Source organism: Camellia sinensis, unplaced genomic scaffold, assembly GCF_055761805.1.
Source record: "Camellia sinensis isolate YWXY unplaced genomic scaffold, ASM5576180v1 Unanchor2, whole genome shotgun sequence".
NCBI classification, from domain to species: Eukaryota; Viridiplantae; Streptophyta; class Magnoliopsida; order Ericales; family Theaceae; genus Camellia; species Camellia sinensis.
The window spans coordinates 20,620,676-20,635,885 of record NW_028129079.1 but is presented as its reverse complement, the minus strand read 5'-3'; the positions used below and the strand labels follow the sequence as shown (position 1 = coordinate 20,635,885).

The following is a 15,210-nucleotide window of genomic DNA, read 5'->3' as shown; positions in this document are numbered from 1 at the left end:
ATTTCATCATGCAGTTTTTGTGCAATCTCCATTTCAATTTTAGCATACATACCTAAAAAAGAGTTCTGAACAGAAGCAATAGCCCGAAAACCATTAATAAATATTTGACAGTGCATCTTCGTGTCAACAGGACAACCAACCCCATAAAATAAACACCCCGAAGAAAATTGCTAAACTTATGGGAACACTCTAAAGAAGTAGTAATGAAACACAGAACTTGCACTATCCTGCACTCTGGCAGTCAAAACTGCATGAATGTTAACAATTATCATGTTAAGAGAACATGACAACTTCTCTGAGAACAACAGCTTTAAAATTTCTTTTTATTTAAATTTTCTGTGAAGTGATGGAAATAAAGACTACATGAGAGAGAGAAGTAAACTTTACAGAGCTGACCATGAAGGCATTATTCTATTCATTAATGTTGCAAGCTCGAAGATAAGAGTTATCAAACATTACATATCTAGACCAGTATGACTTGTATTTGGAGATGGCCAGATCCAACCATGGTTTATTGTTTCCGTTGTAATGGATGACAGCAGCATTCTCTATTTCTGTTTTATTAAGGGCAGGATCATAACCTAGTCCCAACACATGCCAGCTCCGCTCCAGTGGATACATCAGCTTATAGAAAGTTATCAGCCCAGGTGGCAATGTGCCCAGTTTCCAGAGGGTTCTATCCTCATTCTGCAAAACCAATATCCCCACAAATCAGAAAATTATCACTGAAGTCTAACATAGAAGAGAAGAAAACAGATAGCGTTTCTTGGGGGCAAGTGGACGCAACAATGCAATTGAAATACTTTTCTTGATCAGAACTTAAACAAGAACATATCCTCCTTTAGAAGTTGTATGCACCACTAGAAATCTAGTAGGGGGAACAGAATCTTTACAGTTGTGATGAGAAAGTGGTAATATATTTTGTTCCATTCTAGAAAAGGGGGGTTACATCAGAATCTATTTTTCCTTCTAGGTGGGAGGAAAAGGATTTGTGGGATTTGATGAGAAGCAGCACTGCTTTACATAGGCTACTAAAAACAACAAACTCTCAACACATGCATGTGATTAGGAAAGAACAAAGCATGAAGGAAACAAATAAAAAAACTGTGCACGTGTATGTATCGCTCCCAATCAAAAATATCACACAACAACACTCTGTTCAGGGAATGCACGGAGAAAGGGAGATTGGACACTAATATGTTTCCTTACCATGTTTTGCCAATGATGATATATTCCCGTAATGTCTTGCTTCCTCCACTCCTTCAAATCAAAAATATTCATGCCAAATGCCCAACCGCAAGCATTTGCATCAAAATTATCAGAGATCTTCGGATTAGAGAAGTTCAGATACTTGTCAAATCTATGAAAGCTTTCCTTGCAGGTCTCTACTGCACCGTTTACCATCCCTTCAAGATTAACAGACCAGAGAGGTGTCAGATCCTTCTGAACTACAATATCATCATCCAAAAACAGGATTTTATCCAGCTTTGGGTAAACTTCAGGAAGGTAGAATCTAAGGTGATTCAGCATGGACAAATATTTTGGATTCCTATATTTGAGATTGTCAGAGCCAACAGAGAGGGAAGATGCTTGATTTGCCTTAAAATAATATTCTTTCATTCGTGCAGATTCAAGTTGACGCAGTACAGGGCAGTAAGAAGAATTGAGCCATGTGAAATCATCAACATTCTCAACTTGGATTGCTGCACCGGCAGGAGGGTAGACAAGAAACCACATTTTCATAGCTGCAAAATTCAATTTATCCGTTACAATATGGAAAACATGCTTTTCAGGCTCCTTTGCATGTAGCACCGTAGAATTGACAACAACAGATGCTGCAAGTACATTATCAGAAAAGATAGCATAATGATAGAGAGAAGTATCTTCAAGTTTGTCTTTGTTGGGAAATCCCTTGTTTTCATAACTCTGAAGGTAATAGTCTGTTGTCAGCTGTAGAGGCAGGCAGTGTAAGGGCTTAGGGACTACTTTTGCAGCAAGCTGAATTAAGAATGCACTCTTTTTCCTCAGCAAATTTACATTCAATTCTGTGGATTGAAGCATGGCCCTTAACTTCCTCGCGACTATAAGGCAGTCATAAAATTGGTCCTTGGCTATAGATAGAATGTGCCCCATTGCTTTTGCTTGATCAAGTGCACTGGATGAGAGGAGAAAGAAAAGGTCCACATTAGGACCAAGAGAGGACATGTATGCTTGGTAACCCAAAGAATAGCAGCAATATTTATCAAAAAATAAAGTGGCAATACCTTGGCTGAAGCTCAGCATCAGAACTTGCATCTCCAATGGCATAATGATTTGTTCTGGAGTGTTTAATGAGGGAATCGCATAAACCAGATTCATTCTTAGCTTTTGCAATGCTTGCGTAAAGCTTTGCCATGATGATCTGATCACGCATAAGTTTCAAGGTTGAATCAGAGTTTGGGTTTTCATATTCTTTTCTCCATATACTGTATTTCCCCTTGACAGTGGTATCAAGCTCTTTAGCTCGTTCAATAGCAGCTGCTTGCATCTGGTTGTCAATCTCTTTGTCCTGTCGAATTAGCTCTGCAGTACGGAGATCCCTCCTCCGCTGCCGTAACATCTGAAGTGCAAGAAACAGTCATGATACAAATCAACCAATAAACACATTCAACCGTACATAATGTTCTTGGAAGCATTTGAAATTTTACCAGACGCTTGAGCTTCACTGGGTTTATAGTAGATGTTTGTGGCTGTGGCATTTCACCTCCAGACTGATGCTCATCAGTAGAATGGTCAGCATCATCTTCAAATCTCATATCAGCTTGAAATGACTCTTCTAATGTCTGATAGTGCAAAATAAATGCAGATAAATTCCAGTTAGTAACCTGGGAATTATGAGTTCAACTAGTTGAACATTGGCATAGAGCAATATGAACCTTTCAGTCATCATAACATATGGTTTTCACAGCTCGTAGAATGTTTGACTTGATGCAACTAAATGTTCAGCCACTAATATCAGTTTTTTCTGAACAATATTTCAATCTTGAAGTGGATGGTACTACCTGGGAACTTTTTGGCTGGTCAATGTTTTCATCAGTGGGGCTTCTCCAGACCCAGGAAGCTGATAGGTCCCTAGACTTCACAGTCCTGATTCGAACAGAACCAGAAGTGTCGCTGTATGTCACAATAATATCAATATCCTGCAAAAATAAAGTGAAATTAGCACCATTAGTCATTACACTAATGACAAACACAAATTGAACAGAATATGCTTAGTACCTTTTCATCTGGTGGGTTGCTACCTGAAGCAGATTTCATGTGACCTTGTCCCTGCCCAGCCATCAGTTGGAACACATGAACAAGGACAAAAATGTGCATGTGAAATTCGACTTGTCAATTAAAAAACAATGCACAAGAAAAAATATATGCTAAAACTAACCTAACTTAGCAGTTTTAATTATTTTTTACTCTAAACATGCTTTATTGACTATATTTACAAGTTTTAAGCATTTTTAGTCTTTTTAGCTACATTTATAATCAGAAATAATTATTAAAAGGAAGTATGTAAATTCTTCTTGACCACGACTTATAAATAGTATAAAATTAACTACCTATACTATAGTACATCATATCTATTAATTATACAAAAATACAACAAATCACCGTAACCCCAATATAAATGATTTTGAAATATGACTCCAATGTCCACTAACTTACACAACCATCATTACACTTCAAAATCACGCTGCCATCACTACTGTTATGGCAACCACTACCGTTACTTAAAACTTTGCACATAATACTTCATAAGTTGTATCATACCTACTCATTGTATTTCCTTGATATGATGCCCAGGGACTGAGCATTACTGAAGTTGGACAAAGGGGATGAGCAACATGTCCATGGGACACCGTGCAAGAGTGAGTTGGCCCTCATGTGTCCCAACCCTCCTGTAAAATGATAATCTCCACCTTCACAAAAGGATATATATACATGAGAACCAAATTCACCACCTCCAAGTAAGCTCAAAGACTCTCCATTGTCACTCATTCTCTCTATCTAAGACCACCTCAATTCTCACCTCCTCCACCTCCAATGGTCTTGTGGCATCTTAGTGCCTACCATTATTGTCCACAATCTACCTCACTAACAACCACTCACAAGAATAAAGAAATGCAACTTTGCTATTGGTTGCAAGAGTCTTGCTTTAATGTTGGAAGATGCACATGATATAATAAAAGATTTCAGTTATGATAACACTATCAATATATCATAATTACTCAAGTATTAGCCAATAACATTAGCTATGGAAAATGCTATAAAGAAAGTTGAGAATGAAACCTTTATGCCAATACATTGAGGACAATCATACAATGGCCAATATGTTTTGAGATCTCTTTGCCTGGAAGGGAAAAAAATAAAGCGTAAGGATACACAATTATTAAAAAGAACATCTTCAATTTCGTGAAACAGTCACAAAACCCAGTAGATCCATCTATCAACAACAAAGATGCTTGTAATATCTTACACTGTTTGTGTATCTAATAAATCTGCTCCAGCAAGAGCAACATGAATCATGACCTGCATGGGTGCACAGGATACATAAGACACTACTCTTGGAAACCCAAACTTACAAAATATTTCTAGAGTACAAATATTCATGTATAAGAATATGCTAGAAGAATAGCTCAATTCCAATGCTATTGTGGAACAAGGAACAAGTTGCCAATAGTAAACTAAAAAGTGAAGTACTTGAAGAAAAGGCCTAAATATAAACCAAACGACAGTTATTAGAAATAAGACATAATTGACTCTAGCTTGTGAAGCAAACACTAACATATTTAAAATAAGTATATGTATATGCAACCATAAAAAAAAAAGTTCAGGGATATCTTATAAGAAGATTTTAAAAGAGCAAAATGTAAAATTTGTCTGCAGGTATTTGCACAAGATGACCCCAAAAAGCCTCGGTGGAACTCTAAGACTAATGGTTTATATTTTATTTTTATTTTTTTCTCTTGCTTCTTTTTACTTTGTTTTGTGCACTTCTCTAGTGCATGTTTTTATCCATGTTACACGGACTCAATATAATTGTCAGGTGTGAGTATATATCCAAGTATACGATTTATTTATTTCCCATGTTGAAAGATATGGGGACATGGCAACATATTCATATTTCTTAATATACATATTTTATTTTCTAAGATAAAATGATGTTCGCAAGATATCATAGAGCATTTTATAAATAATATGGAGATCTTATGCATGGGTTTATGGTAAACTCAAATTTGCTAAATATGTTTAATAAGTGAACATGCAACTATGCATCCGATCCCATTTGATGGTAGTGTTAGTGGAAGGGGTAAACCTAGATTGACGTGGACTAATGTTGGTAAATAGAGATATGAATCTTCTAAATTTGACTAACGAAATGGCCTTGGATAGAGTCGAGTGGAGAAGAAGGATTCATGCAACCGACCCCATTTGATGGGACTTAAGGCTTGGCTTGGTTTGATTTGGTTTTATGCAACTATGCATCCAACAAGGGTATATCATATATTTATAAGAGTACATGTAACATAGGTTTTATTTTTTGCACTAGTTAATTGAAGTAAGAGCATGACCCCAATATCCTAATAGGACTGATTGGGAAAATATTCCCAAAGACAACCAAAAAGAGCACAACGTAGAAAACGTAATCCATGTTCGCAAGTTATTATTATTATTATTGAGATTTTTAGATGCATTACCGGATAGGAAATCTGACCATATATTATATCCTCCAAAAGTAGAGGATATGTAATACTAGCCTATGGTATTGCATATCCCCACCATAGATATGGATCATTTGGTCAAAAGTAAGTAATCAATCCTGTCTAATCCATGTCATAACCTAGCCTAACCAAACACAATAAAAGTGACTCCACACACAGTATATATACAAATAAATCATCATATATTCTAAGCATATGATAGAGATCACATTCTTCAATTGGCTTGAATTAACCCTAAAACATCTTATAAGACAATTTGTGGCAGCAATCACATAATGAAGGGAAGCATCAGCATTGATTGAACTTGGTATGGCAAAAACCCTAAAAGTGGTAATGAAAGATAACAGTCATAAGAGATGAATGAGTGACAAACGCAACAGAAGCAAAAGGAATAGGGAAGTGGTAATGAGTAACAAGAAGAAGAGGATCGAATACAGTGAGTAAGCACAAAAGAAGAGAAAGAAATTGAAAAGAATGCTGCATACCAGGAAGATGACGAAGAGAATTATTGGCAGATGTGTCCAAAGAATTTTCATCGCGGATGAGAGAAAGAGACGCAAATATTAAATAATCTACTCTCTCTCTCTCTCTCTCTCTCGCTCTGAATGAATGAATGAATGATTGCTTTGTTATGTATTATTGCTCTGTGTTTGGATCGTTTACCGCTTTTGCTCCTCCGACAGTTAGATCAAGTGCAGGCAGGCACTTTCTCATATCTCTGACTCAAGATCACGATCAAGGTGAATAAGCTCTTTTAACTGGCAAACATACAAACTAAAAACTATATATATATATATATATATATTTATTATTTTTGCAATTATAATAAATAACTTCATTACAAAAATGGAGGCCTTTGTTGATCTTATTTCAGTTTATTTTTATTTTTAGTAACACTTATGTATAAAAAAACATTTAGAAAATTTTTAAAATCATTTTTTTTTAAAAACAATTATTTTTTTGTTGTAATTTTATCATTAATAGTAAATATCATAATAAAATTTTTATTTTTAGTGGATGTAACTTGATATTTTTGTGTTACAATTAAAAGCTTTTCATGCTATCACTTCTCCCTCCCCACTTTTTAAGTGAGTGTCTGGAGTTTAATTTTTTGTTAGTCTTTTTATCAGTTTATTTTTGATTTTAGTAAATATTTTTTTAAAAATAAAAAATAAAATTTTTTTATGTTTCTAAATTTTACCGGACGAAACCAACTGGATTTTTTTTTAATTTCAAAAAAAAATTACAAAAGGAAAATAATAATAATAATAATGAACCTTTTTTGTACTTATTTTGGCTATTCATTTTTTTTTTTGTGGAAGTTTTCAATAAAAAATTACTTTCTAAATTCGTTTACACGAGATGACTTAAAAACAATTGAAAAAAATAGATGGCTCAGCCACTACAAAAATGTTACTACCTCTAAGTTCTATTCCTAAACACTTGTCATGTTGAACTCTTGTCATATTGAACGCATTCTCCTAGACTTGTAATATTCACTCTCAAATGTTTGTAAAAACAAACATTCATTTGCGTGTGGGACTCCCTGATGTGCAGTACTAGTAATATGTTTGCTTTGGAGTATTTTTCCTTACAGTAAATACTATTGATTAAATTTTCATTTTATTCCTCTTGCGGATTCAAATGGCTTTATTTATGGCTTGCTTTGCTTCTGTATTTTTCCATTTATTAATTTTGTACTAAATCCGAACTAAATGTTTTATTTTTAAATTTTTTGGATCGTATTGGTGACGAGTTAGACAACAAACAACCCTGACCTTGTTTGCAGTTTTCTTCGCTACTGCGATGAAACCATAATTGAATTCCAATGTCTTAAAGTCTCTAACATTGTCAACAAGAGACTTTTGCCAAGCAAGAAAGATCACTATAGATAGATTGGAGCACACACATTGATGGGTCTAAATGGAATCTTGAAAGCGATGAGAAGCTCAATAACCATTCATAATCTCATCAGTAGGAAAATAGGCAAAACAGATACACAATAATACAGCTTTTGAATTATTAGCAGTGGAGACCATAGCCCTCCCTGCTGCCTCCTCCCGGGCAGATTCACTCCAAGAGCTTTAGATTTATAATGAAGTAAACACTCACTCCGTAGCAGTTCATTATGCTCTCTTCCAACTAAAATTACAAACAAAAAGATAACACTAGGGAAAAAGTAAAATTGTTAGTCACGAAAAATTCTAGTTGAAGGTTATTAGCTCAATATGTGTACCAAACTCGATAAACTGTAGTGCACTCTGTGGTTAGATGGGAAGATTCAACCAACTTATTAGCTGATTCAACAACAAACAACATATAATGCTTGACAACAATAAAAGCTCATCACAGCTGAGAAATTCAACCTAGACGAATGCAAGTTTTCTTTGAAGGATCGAGTTACCAATGAAGCAGAGTACAAACTGAAAGAATGGTGACCCAAATTGTGTTTTTCTAATGCTGACAACTTCTGGTTCTCATATCACTTATGCACTATTGGCTGCGAAACAAATGACCAAAGCATTTCATGAAACATTCAAGATGATGTTTGAATTTCATGGAATGCATCAAGGTGTATAGAAGCGGCATATTTCACTCATTCAATGAAACTTTAACATCTCAGATAAATCTGTGGATATAAAAAACTTTTGTGAGATGCTGTGCATCATGCCAGTGGCAATGTTGATTCCATCATTATTCGAGTATATATTGGGATTATAGAAGATGCATTAAAAAGAAGATAGTAGAGGGAATATTCCAAAGCCATTACTTGGGCACAATATACAAACGCCTAACCATTCCACAGATATGGCATAACAGAGTGAAAACATATCTTGCAATTATTAGATTCCTATGGCCTTTCTTCCACCACTTGTCGCAGATAAATATAATGATATACCTATTTATGTGCATGACGACGGTTATCATCTAGAATTTATTCCAGCTAATGATATTGGAAAGTGAAACCAAACTATGAGAATCTTTAAATATGTAATGCTAATTGATGATATTGAACCCCCGAACATTTGAACAGAAAAAAAAAGGGAGAGAAAGATAAGAGGAAAATGCATAAAGTAAGAGGGGAGGATGGAAAGGTATATAGTAAGTTAGACCCTCTGAAATCTTAATTCACTTGAAAAGCTGCAAACGTATATCAAGGGCATTACAAAAGCCCTATTATAACTATGTTTAAGCAGTAAAATAGAATGGAGAAGTACACACTTCAAAGCTGCAAAAGTTGTGTATAAAAAATGATACCACACCAAATAATATCATCCTGGTGTATAAGTAATGATTTTGTGTTACCATAGTAATTATCAAGCACAAGTCAACAAACCAATAGAAATAATTACATTTGGACTCCTCACAGACTCATCCATTACATACAATTCACCAATAGAACAACAAAACTCGTTACAATTTTTAAGATGCCTCTTAACAGAAGAATAGGGACTCATTTGATATAAGAAACAATCGCATACGCATTTAAAAGCTGCGAAGTTACCCTGCTCGTTGTGGAAGTTGATAGGACTGATTTCCATCTTGCCTAAGGTGATGTTGAGATCGATGGTGCAAAGGCTGTTTGCCACGTTGATAAGCAGTATGATGTGCAGACTTAATTCTAGGCTCCTTGGTTTTTTCATTGTTTGAATCTATACGTTCCAGAGTCTCCACAACTTCTTTCATTGATGGCCTTGTTTTGGGTTCGGGTCCAAGGCATTTTAGAGCGAGCTGAGCTATTTGCAGTGCAGCTTTGGAAGGATATTTCCCTTCCAACCGGCTGTCCATTATGTTTTTCAACTTTCTTCTGTCAGCTAAATATGGTTTGACCCAGTCACCAAGATTATGTTGCCCACTTGGACGGTTTGCATCAATTGCACGTAAGGCTGTTAACATCTCAACCAATACAACACCAAAACCATACACGTCGCTCTTCACATACAAATGCCCTGTTTAACAAGCATAATATTAGTATAATGACACACCATTTTGATGGGTTTAGTTCATGTGCCTATGCTTGATTATGGTAATCATTCGGCCTTAAGAGTCTGATGTTTGAAAAGGCTCAGAGGACTACCTGTGGCAACATATTCTGGAGCAGCATAGCCATATGTTCCCATAACCCGTGTTGTCACATGTGATTGACTCTCCGAGGGACCCAATTTTGCCAAACCAAAGTCGGATATCTTGGCATTGTAGGACTGCCAAAAAGAAATATGTATGTCAGTCCAAGTTCAAGATATTATGCTTTACCTTCCTAAAACCTTCTACTATAAGAAAACATTTTTTGCTCTATTTTTCATCTAATAATTGATTGCAGGAAAATTACCCCATCGAGCAATATATTTGAAGCCTTGAAATCTCGATAAATTACATGCTTTTCTGATGTGTGCAAAAATGCCAGGCCTCGAGCTGCTCCTATCAGTATCTTAAGCCGTATGTCCCATGGAAGTGGCTGAACAGCAGAGCCCCCTGCACAAATCAAGCCGCGAATTGTCTGGTAAGCCAAATGAGTAAAAGAGAAAATCAGTTTGCACATTGCTAATGATTGCACATCTTGCAGTAATGTTAACATAATTACTTGAATAAGTTCTTACTTCCAAAAAGGTGGTTCTCCAAGCTGCCCTTTTGCATGAACTCATAGACAAGAAGTAGCTCTTTATCTTCCCAACAATAACCCAATAGCTTAACAAGGTTAGGATGAGAAAGCCTTCCTAAGAAATTGACCTCAGACTGCATGAATATTGAACAAACAAATAAGCAGACTGAGTTCATAAGGATTTGAATCAATGAAAGTAATTGGTGAAACAACTAGTTATCCCAAACAAAAAATAAAAAGAAAGATTAATATAAGAATTTACAAATATCAACTACCATTCAAGGCAAAAGTAAGATAAAAAATATCACACAATTAATGTTTCCAAGAATGCAGAACAAATCTTGTACATAATCTCAAGAAATAACTAACTATTAGATCAGTTAAACCAGATCAGAACTGGGCAGGGCAGCCCACTGAAAACTGCATCAGAACAACTCTCAACCATCTACCTAAAAGCGATTTGACTTATATGTTCACAATTCATAATTTTTTTGTGTACTTTTCTTCTTTTCCTATTGCTAAATGTTTCTAAATGAAACAAAAAGCAGGGTTTGGGAAAACCTTTGTCTTCACAATCGAAATCAAAAGTAGCAGTCAATGTGTGCTGGATGGTGTGTCAAGTACAACTTGCTTATTACGTCATTGATCGCACTCACCCTAAATCAACCCAATAGTAAAGTTGTAGGCTTAGACAAAACTGAGAAATCTCACATAAGTGTCAAGCTCTAACAGATAAAGTCAAAGAATTTAATTTATTGAAAGGCTAGAAAATACTGAGAAATCTCACATAAGTATTAATTTTGTGTAGGTTGAGTTACCTGCCATTCCTGAAATCCTTGCAAGCTCTCAGAGTTCAACTTCTTGACAGCCACGACCGTTCCACTACTGCTCTTCGATGGCACTCTCTCATCAAGCCAACCCTTATAAACTTTCCCAAAACCTCCTTCTCCCAACACCGTATCAGTTCTGAAACTTTTGGTAGCATTCTTCAGTTCTAAAAAACTGAAGATCCTTAAATTGGGGGTGGGTAAGATCTGCCCATTCGGGTATGCGTCATCGGAGCCACTCGCTACCGAGAACCGGCTGTTCCCGGAGATGGTGCTTCCATCTGAAGATGTAGTGGTGGTCGTTGTATGAGATATCCCTACTGTCAAATTGCAATAAAGTCCCACAAAAACAACCAAGTCAATAAAAAATGTAATACTATAACCCAGCCAAATAATTGGCAGAAATCATGAAATGTAGTAAAATTACAAGGTTTGATTACGAGAATTGAAGTCAACGACAGTTCTTTTCTTCTTTTCTTTTTTTTTTAACACCAATTATACCCAAAAGAAGGGGGGGAGAATGAAATCAAATGAAATTTAGCAGCAAATGAATAAACTCTTGGAAAACAAACAAAACCCACAAAAGAAATTAAACAAATTAATGGAATAGTGCACTAAATAAAGAAGAACTGTTGTGAAAAAGCAGAGCAAATGAAAAATAAACAGAAACTAAAAAAAATAAAAAAGATGACAGGGCTTTTGATTGACGGAGTACCTGAAGTACTGAGCTGACCAGTGGTGGTAGGGCTTCGGTTATCCGAAGGAGAAGCCCAACAAATCCCCATATGAACCAACCTCTCACAGCCTCACTTTCTATCTATCTTCTTCTTCTTCTTTTGTGTCTGTCTCTCTTTCAGATCGCAAATCTCAACAGAGATGGGGATATACTTCTTCCTCCAGAGTGAAAAGAGCAATCAGAAGTAGAAAGAGGTTTTTTTGATGATGGTGAACGAATGAACGATCTTCAAGAGCTCTGCTTTGGGAAGTCCTCTCCTTCGTCTTCTTCTTCTCTTTTTATCTTTTAATATTGTTTTCTTGATGCAGGAAAAAATGGGATTTTGACTAATAACTATTGGAAGAAAGGGTGATGAATCAGTACTTTTCAATCAGTACTTTTCAACTTGCTGAGTAGTCCGACTCTGCTATTTTTGCCCGTTAACGATTATATATACAACAAACAACTGGCCCTGTTTGGGGAGTGGGTTTATAACTTGTTTTTTAGGTTAAAATTTATAATAAAATAAACGGTCCTGCTACGTAGCTCGAAAAGTACAGCTCGTGAGTGGCTCGAATTAAGGAATTTGCTGGTCTACTACGCGGGATACACCCTGTTTTGTTTTGATTTGAAAAGCAAAACAAAAACGAAGTGGGAGAGGACGAAGTAGGAGAAAGTTTTTGAGCACCGAGTCGTCGTAACCTAGCGGAGCCGTGTGGTCGCTGCTGCTGTTGTGTTGATCAGAGTAGGAGAGGAGAAGGTTTGTGTGTAAATCGGACTCTTCACATTTGTGGATAAGGTATTTCCTCTTGGCGTTTTATTTTCCCTTGTACCATTCATTTTCCATTGCTCCGTCATTGTTGCTGCCATGGATGGTAGCTAAACTAAACTGAACTGCCATGGCTGATCAGACTAATTAAGTAACAAGCCTTCAATTCTCTCTCTCTCTCTCTCTCTCTGATTTTCCAATCTTTATTGATTTCTTTCTTTCTATTTGGGTGCACCATGACATTCTCCTGTATATTAGTAACATATATTTTTTTTGACATCAAATTTTTTTTGGTCTTTTGACATCAAATTTCATCATATGTATTAGTAATCATATTTTTTTGACATCAAAATTTGCACTTTGAGCTGATATTAGTATTAGTAATCATATTTCCTCACTGAGTTGATATTAATAGTGTTATAAGATTTTAGGTAAGATGAATGTAAAAAAATTAGCAGATTGGGATGTGGTTGGTAATCCATGGCATGGTTGTCCTTAGTTGATCCTTTGTTTCAAATGCAAATTAAAATTAAAATTCATTCTACTTGCTTTGAAATTGTAGCTAACAATGTCTATTGTATTTAACTTTGAAGCTACAATGGATATTGATTCAAACAATAATTCATTGAATGGAAGTGAGGAAGTTGAAGAACAGGATAACAATCTTGATATTAACGAAATTGGCGAAGTTGAAGAACCCAAGAAGGGGATGTATTTTAACTCAAAACAAGAAGTGTACGCATTTTATGCACAATATGCGAAACACTGTGGATTTGCTATAGCTTTTAGATCACAAAATCTAACAAGTGATGGGGAAGTGAAGTACTTTGGAATTGAATGTACTCGGGCGAGGTTCAGAACAAAAAGATCAGAAATCAATCCCTTGGAACCATCTTTGTCATCCAAAATTGATTGTAAAGCAAGGGGTCAGAGCTAGTCTACAAAACGATGGCAGACATAAGTTAACCACAGTTGTGCTTGAGCACACTCGTGATTTAATTCCTACAGACTCACGACATTTTGCAATGAATAAGAGGATTCGTACTTCGGTCAAGAGAAGACTAGAAGTGAATGATGCAGCAGGGATTGGGGTGGCGAGTAATTTTCATTCCATAGTTGTTGAAGCAGGGAGATATGAAGCATTAACGTTTGATGAACGAGATGCAAGGAATTATATTGAGAATGCTAGAAGATTAAGACTTGGGCTAGGAGACGCCGAATCAGTTACACTTTATTTCCATAAAATGCAATAACAAAATTCGAACTTTTATTCGGCAACTGACCTTGATGAAGATGGTCGCATGCAAAACTTGTTTTGGGCAGATGCAAGGAGTGGGACGGCTTATAAAGCATTTGGGGATGTTGTCTCATTTGACATAACCTATTTGACAAACAAGTATGATATGCCATTTGCTCCGTTTGTAGGAGTTAATCACCATGGACAGTCAATCTTGTTTGGATGTGGGTTGTTATCTAATGAGAACACTGAGACATTTGTGTGGCTATTTAAAGAATGGTTAAGCTGCATGTCCGATGCTCCTCCAAAAGCAATAATAACTGACCAGTGTAGAGCTATGCAAAATGCCATAGAAATAGTTTTCCCACAGGCTCGACATCGTTGGTGCTTATGGCATGCGATGAAGAAAATTTCGGAGAAACTAAGAGGATATTCACAATATAAAGGCATAAAGGTTGCTTTGCAAAATGCTGTTTATGATTCATTGACGAAAGATGAATTTGAGGGAAATTGGCTTACAATGGTTACAAAATTCAATTTGAATGATAACGAGTGGTTAGGGGTATTATACCGTGAGCGACATAGGTGGATTCCTGCCTATGTTAAAGACATATTTTGGGCTGGCATGTCAACTACCGGTAGAAGTGAGAGCATGAATGCATTTTTTGATGGATATGTGAACTCGAAGACTACCTTAAAACAATTTGTTGAGCAATATGACAATGCCTTGAGAAGTAAGGTGGAAAAGGAGACAAAAGCAGATTTCAAATCTCGTAACCAATTATATGATTGCCTAACGGTGTATCATTTTGAGAAGTAATTTCGTGCAACGTACACAAATGCAAAATTTAAAGAAGTTCAAGTAGAAATGAAGCGTTTAGTGTACTGTCGTCCGAATCTTGCAAAAGATGAGGGATCAATTTGTACGTATCATGTGAGGGAGGCTATTCTTTTGGGTGAGGGTATGAAGAAAGTAGAATTTATCGTGTACTGCAATTCAACTGAATGTGAGCTCCAATGTATGTGTCGGTTGTTTGAGTTTAGAGGTATTATGTGTGCCCATTCACTTAGTGTGCTCATTGAGAGGTTCATATATGAGGTGCCACATAAATACATTGTCTCCAGATGGAGAAAAGATTTGGAACAAGGGTATACATGCATTCCAACCACATATACTAACTTCGGGGCTGCTATAAATCCAAAGTTGCATGATTCATATCACAAGACGTTAGATGAGATCCTAGAACTTGCCACCAATGACGATGTTAAACACAAAGTGATTTAACTTGGGTTGAGGGAAATCAAGGAT

The 15,210-nt window shown here is 36.1% G+C and overlaps 2 protein-coding genes and 1 pseudogene across 3 annotated transcripts; 1 reads left to right on the top strand and 2 right to left on the bottom strand.

Moving 5' to 3' along the window:
* Positions 1–296: 296 nt before the first annotated feature.
* Positions 297–6,793, bottom strand: LOC145815445 (putative galacturonosyltransferase 3). 2 transcript variants are annotated; one of them, XM_082912140.1, is made up of 10 exons: positions 6,239–6,516; positions 4,508–4,560; positions 4,321–4,381; positions 3,802–3,950; positions 3,259–3,309; positions 3,042–3,179; positions 2,688–2,822; positions 2,265–2,599; positions 1,210–2,155; positions 297–687 (listed from the first exon to the last, which is right to left on the bottom strand). In XM_082912140.1, exons 5-10 carry the CDS (start codon positions 3,295–3,297, stop codon positions 412–414), a joined length of 1,869 nt encoding a protein of 622 aa, XP_082768266.1. In that variant the 5' UTR covers positions 3,298–3,309; positions 3,802–3,950; positions 4,321–4,381; positions 4,508–4,560; positions 6,239–6,516; the 3' UTR covers positions 297–411. The 2 variants fall into 2 exon arrangements, with proteins under 2 accessions (XP_082768266.1, XP_082768265.1); XM_082912139.1 differs by lacking the exon at positions 3,802–3,950 and having other exon boundaries at positions 6,239–6,793.
* Positions 6,794–8,968: 2,175 nt separating this feature from the next.
* On the bottom strand, positions 8,969–12,358 carry LOC145815443 (putative serine/threonine-protein kinase PIX13). The gene is made up of 6 exons (XM_082912138.1): positions 11,896–12,358; positions 11,172–11,500; positions 10,352–10,487; positions 10,084–10,226; positions 9,832–9,955; positions 8,969–9,703 (listed from the first exon to the last, which is right to left on the bottom strand). Exons 1-6 carry the CDS (start codon positions 11,963–11,965, stop codon positions 9,255–9,257), a joined length of 1,251 nt encoding a protein of 416 aa, XP_082768264.1. The 5' UTR covers positions 11,966–12,358; the 3' UTR covers positions 8,969–9,254.
* A 1,607-nt stretch (positions 12,359–13,965) lies between these two features.
* LOC145815472 (protein FAR1-RELATED SEQUENCE 5 pseudogene) lies at positions 13,966–14,721 on the top strand (annotated as a pseudogene).
* The last annotated feature ends 489 nt before the right edge of the window (positions 14,722–15,210 follow it).

What these genes read in the sequence shown, in the direction of transcription:
- LOC145815445 (XM_082912139.1), bottom strand. Translation starts at nt 6,289, where the DNA reads ATGAAAATTCTTTGGACACATCTGCCAATAATTCTCTTCGTCATCTTC. An exon ending in ACCAGCCAAAAAGTTCCCAG is followed by an intron (nt 2,823 to 3,041) that starts GTAGTACCATCC and finishes TTGCACTATCAG; the next exon opens with ACATTAGAAGAGTCATTTCA. An exon ending in CAGTGAAGCTCAAGCGTCTG is followed by an intron (nt 2,600 to 2,687) that starts GTAAAATTTCAA and finishes CTTGCACTTCAG; the next exon opens with ATGTTACGGCAGCGGAGGAG.
- LOC145815443 (XM_082912138.1), bottom strand. Translation starts at nt 11,965, where the DNA reads ATGGGGATTTGTTGGGCTTCTCCTTCGGATAACCGAAGCCCTACCACC. An exon ending in GGAGAACCACCTTTTTGGAA is followed by an intron (nt 10,227 to 10,351) that starts GTAAGAACTTAT and finishes TGATTTGTGCAG; the next exon opens with GGGGCTCTGCTGTTCAGCCA. An exon ending in TCCAGAATATGTTGCCACAG is followed by an intron (nt 9,704 to 9,831) that starts GTAGTCCTCTGA and finishes CTTGTTAAACAG; the next exon opens with GGCATTTGTATGTGAAGAGC.